Genomic DNA, 4,960 nt, shown 5'->3' with positions numbered 1-4,960 from the left:
TATAAACATTATCATGATTTTCTGTGAAGCTGCTCTGGAACTATCTATTGTGAAAGCACTATATAAATACATTTTCCAGTAAGCCTACAGTATGTTGATTATTTTATTTCTATTAGGTACTTTTGCTAAGTTTTTTATGTACTGTACTCACTGAAACAATCTGTGTTCCTTTAAAGTCCCCATGAAATCAAAATGAAAGTTTTTTGGGTGTTAGTATCAATATGTTAGTCTTAAGGTTGTCTATAAGGCAGTGTGCTCCCATTCCTGGAGGCGTAATAAAACCAGTGATATCATGATTAGTTGTCATGGTGACCAGAGGCCTGTTCTGCCTTTCTGAGGTGTTAGGTGCATTTCGGGGGAAGGGTCCATAGACCCTCGTAATTGGCCATTTGGTTAAGTGAGGGGGAGTTAGATATTATTTGTTAAATATAACAAAAAGTTGTGTGTCTGATTGGTCCAAATGCTACATATCTTAACCCTACTGTTAGACCTACCTGAAAAACTAAAACGCAATTTAATTCGAAGGCCTGTCGTTATTTTTTATTTGTGCTATCATTATTAATTTCTTTATTTGTTCTTATTTTATTACTGACTGCTTACTTGTCATTTTTTTATTCAATTCAAAGTTTGAAATCAATCTCGTGCTACTGCACCAAAATTACCCCACTGTAAAATGAAAAAACTACTGAGTGAGCAAAAATTTGTGAGATAGCTAGTTATAATGGTAATTAAATAATGTTTACATATATACAAAAGCCTACATTAAAATCGGTCATATAAATTGGTCTCTTCGTTAGAAATTAGCCTACTGATTGCCACCATTGATGGACAAAATGTTTTAATAATATTAAAAACATCTGTATGACATTATATTCTGCAGTTCTTCCCTGTTGTACCGAATATCTATACTTTCAAATTATCATATCGAAGTTAGAAATTCAAATATTGTGACAAAATTAATTTTGTAGGGTGCCATAAGTTTGTTAAAATTTCCAAAGGGTGCCGCAACTAAAGAAAGGTTGGGAAACACTGGCCTAGTGAACCAAACTGAGAGACCATTTTGAAGGCTCAGGAAACCTTTGCAGGTGTTTTGAGTTGATTAGCTGATTGGCATGTCACCATATTCTAATTTGTTGAGATAGTGAATTGGTGGGTTTTTGTTAAATGTGAGCCAAAATCATCACAATTAAAAGAACCAAAGACTTAAACTACTTCAGTCTGTGTGCATTGCATTGATTTAATACACGAGTTTCACAATTTGAGTTGAATTACTGAAATAAAGGAACTTTTCCACGACATTCTAATTTATTGAGATGCACCTGTATATTGGGCCTTTTTATCTGCACTTGAACTGGCTGATTTTTGCTGTTGGAACTGAAAACGAAACATGTTGTGTTTCTTAAAGAGTTAATTAAGGTCTGGTAATTTCTTGACTGCCATTTGCAAATATTTGACATTCAGTGCCGCAATATTGTGCGGGGCTATTTTGTCCAATTGGATCTTTGTTCTGCAGTGAGGGGCTACTGAAATCAGATGCACTCGTTTTCTCAGAAGCTTGCAGAAAAAGGCTTACCAAAACAAAGTCACTGGGTTGATCTTTTTCACATTTCCTTGGTTGGTAGATGCACCGGGGACCTGATTATAGCACTTAAAACCTGGAAAAGTCCGATTTTCATGATATCACCTTTAATAGTTTCTACCTGTTGGGTTAGAAACATTTTTTGTCATGTGTAAAATTTTCTTTTACTTGATTTGCCATGTTTTGATCCGTTGTTTTGTTGTATTGTTCTCTTATTTGGGAAATTAATTCATTTTTATAATTTGATTTGGTCACTATCTAATTTTAATGAGGTCCTTACGAAACGGATCAACCTTGGTTGACATAGTAATAGATTTCTATGACATTCTTTTGGCAGTTAATGTTTTTGGGCGGGTTTTTTCTTGGAGTGGGCGGGTTTTGGAAAGCTTTTGGGCTGACAACATTTCCGATTTTGTCAGAGTCACGTGAACCAGCTTAAACAAAGCGCCAAACTTTGAACGCGAGCGGTCGCTGACGGTTCATTCGATAAATCATGTAAGTTTTTTGACTGAGTTACAAAATAAATCGAACGAAGTAAATGTTAAAGGGTTTCTTACGAAACGCACACAATGCCAGCTGAGTTAGCCTGGTATTAGAGGTCGTTTCCTTTCATTGTCTGTCATGTTTTGTAGGACGGAGCACGACATACCTATAATCATTTTGAGCGATGATGATGATGATGAAGAAGGTGACTTCTGGATGACCCACAATGATTCCTCTGTGCTGATCGTTGAAAACGAGAGGAACGAAGCAGGTAATCTGTTACATAAATATTTAAACACGACACTAACAAAACTAAAAGTTATCGTGAGCATTCACTCGTGCCATAAAAGAACCATACCATAGGCCAATACCATGTGTTCTTTTGCATGTGCTGTAGTAGTAATGCCATAGTGTTTTTTTATGACCATGGTAATAACATTTTTTCCTTCTTGTACAATAGCAGTAACGTTACTTCAACTTCATTAGCGTACCATGCTATAAATACTATGGTATATGAATACAGCAATCCTTCAGCAGCACTGTGGTGTTCTGTTTCTGTTGATCTCAGATGTATCAAAACATATTGAGGAGTTGGATGAAGATTTGATCATCACATACACCCAAACTGCAACAGTGCTTCCACACGCAAGATACGACTGCACCCTTGCATTCTGGTCAGTAAAACAGTGACTCCTCTCTTATGTAAAGGACTTGTTTTGTGTTTGTGAGTGTTTATGTGTCTTTGTGCGTTTGGTTTTTCTAGTCGAGCAGAGCAGGACGTTTCAGGACCTCTACAAGATAATGGAAAGCACTGTGATCAGTGTTTCTGCTATATCTGTGACAAACTGGCGTCCATGGTGAGATCACTGTCTTCTAACTTAAATCAGACTCTCATTTCTGTCTAGGGTTTGCATTAGTGGATGAAACTTGTATGCAAATATCAGCTTATGACAAATCAGAAGGGGAAAAACTAATTACGTTTTTGCATAGAAGAAGTGAATAATGTTTTGGGACCAATAGGATTATTCATATTTTTTATTTTATTTTTTGTGACCTAAATTAATTAAAATTGGCGAAAAGAAATGAAATCAAACAGTCAAGGAAATTCACATATGAAATTAAAGTCAGGAAGCAAAATTGTCAAGTAAAATGTATATGTCTGATACAGGGTAGTATTTTACAACTGAAACATACCTCAGAGAGCTACAAAGATGAGCTTTAATTAAAGGATTAGTTCATTTCCAGAATAAAAATGTATTCACCCCCATGTCATCCAAGATGTTCATGTCTGTCATTCTTCAGTCGAAAAGAAATTAAGGTTTTTGAGAAAAACGTTCCAGGATTTTTTTTTCCATAGAGTGGACTTAAACAGGGACCAACGGGTTGAAGGTCCAAATTGCCGTTTCAATGCAGCTTCAAAGGGCTCTACACAATCCCAGTCGAGGAATAAGGGTAAACTGTCTTATCTAAATAAACAATAAATAAGATAAGTAAAAATGTATATACTTCTTAACCACAAATGATCGTCTTGCACTAGCTCTGCAACGTGCGTCCACGACTAAACGCATTACATAATAATTTTGGAAAGGTCACGTTTTTTCCTAGTGGAAAAGCACACAAACGGACCATTTTAAACAATAAACTGATATGAAGACATAGATATGTCTCATTCAACATACAACAGCTTTTGAACCTTTACTTTTCTTTGAACTAAACACTTTTGAACGTCATTTTAGCTGGAAACTGCAGCTGTTCATACGTTTAGGTACATTTTTTGAGTTTTGCAGAAATGTAGGTAGAAGCACGCATTTTCAGTGAGCTTGGGTAGCGTAAAGGTGCTTTAATGCCGCTTGATGTTTCGATTATGAATGCTGGATATGAGAAATGATCATGTTAGAATACTGTGCGATTGCCTTTGCCGGCCCATTTGTCTTATAGTTTGTGCCTGAGTGCAATAATCATGTATAGTATCTACACCGTCATGACGCGCTTTAAAATGATGTGCTTCCTCTACTTTTTCACCATCCTGTCTCTCCCCCTCTATCTCTTGCTTCTACCTTCCTGTTCTTTCTTTTTTTATTTTCAAATGAAATTAGATATTTGGGCCGGGGTGCATAAATCAGATGCGTGGGACCTTTAGCACAGCAGCGGGTGAATAAATCAGTGTTGGTGTGTGTACTGGGGCGTGAAATGATTCTGTTAACATGTCATCTGTCCGGGCCGGCGTTCCCACCATCAGCCTGCTCTCAGACGGAGAGATTACGAGGAGCCTGTCAGTGCCAAATGTTTGACTCCTGATGAAGGACATGAGAGCTGTTCATACACAAGGCTGCACAATTCCCAACCTGAATACCATTATTGGAGCTCAAGCTAGCACACGTTTCTCACTGACACATACAGTACAAGGACTCCTGGGTTTTTAATTAAGGCTAAATCATTTATATTTACTGGAAATCTTCAAAGCCTGAGCTAGCTGTGGTGTATTTAATCCACTGCACCGAGTTAAAGGCTCATGTTAAGCCTGGACAAATGGTATAGCGATGAAGCACATCTCATGTCACTTTCAAACCAAGCAGCTTTCTGTTGGTCAGCACAGTGAATTTGCATGAACAACTTGAACGCAGAGTAAAATCTGCATAGGGAAGTTCTTCATAAAACGCCCGAACGCACAAATGAAATGACTGGATTTCGCCTGCAAATTTTCCTGCGATTCCAGAGTGATTGCCCTTGTGAAAGAAGTGCATCTTAGCAAGAGTATTTACGGAAATAATATATTTTTAAAAGTATATACTTAAGTGCAAACTGAATGTAACAATGTAAAAAGACACTTAATTACTTGTACTGACTGAAATATGGTTACTAACGATTGTACTGAGAAGCATTCTAAAATACTTTAAT

General features: G+C 36.9%; 1 protein-coding gene across 1 annotated transcript in view; it reads left to right on the top strand.

Annotated features, from left to right (window-relative positions):
• Window positions 1-1,361: 1,361 nt before the first annotated feature.
• The window catches only part of LOC107576694 (uncharacterized), a gene marked incomplete at its 3' end in the record, with an annotated part of 14,610 nt that continues 11,011 nt past the window's right edge, over window positions 1,362-4,960 (top strand). Inside the window, exons 1-5 of the mRNA XM_016262837.1 lie at window positions 1,362-1,416; window positions 1,999-2,074; window positions 2,212-2,333; window positions 2,631-2,736; window positions 2,826-2,919. Coding sequence (XP_016118323.1) covers window positions 2,073-2,074; window positions 2,212-2,333; window positions 2,631-2,736; window positions 2,826-2,919 — 324 coding nt within the window. The remainder of the gene's footprint in view (window positions 1,417-1,998; window positions 2,075-2,211; window positions 2,334-2,630; window positions 2,737-2,825; window positions 2,920-4,960) is intronic.

The sequence above is a fragment of the Sinocyclocheilus grahami genome, unplaced genomic scaffold (genome assembly GCF_001515645.1).
Source record: "Sinocyclocheilus grahami isolate Dianchi unplaced genomic scaffold, SAMN03320097.WGS_v1.1 scaffold4168.1, whole genome shotgun sequence".
Lineage (NCBI taxonomy): Eukaryota > Metazoa > Chordata > Actinopteri > Cypriniformes > Cyprinidae > Sinocyclocheilus > Sinocyclocheilus grahami.
The sequence above is the reverse complement of the archived record's forward strand: the minus strand, read 5'-3'. Positions and strand labels throughout refer to the sequence as shown.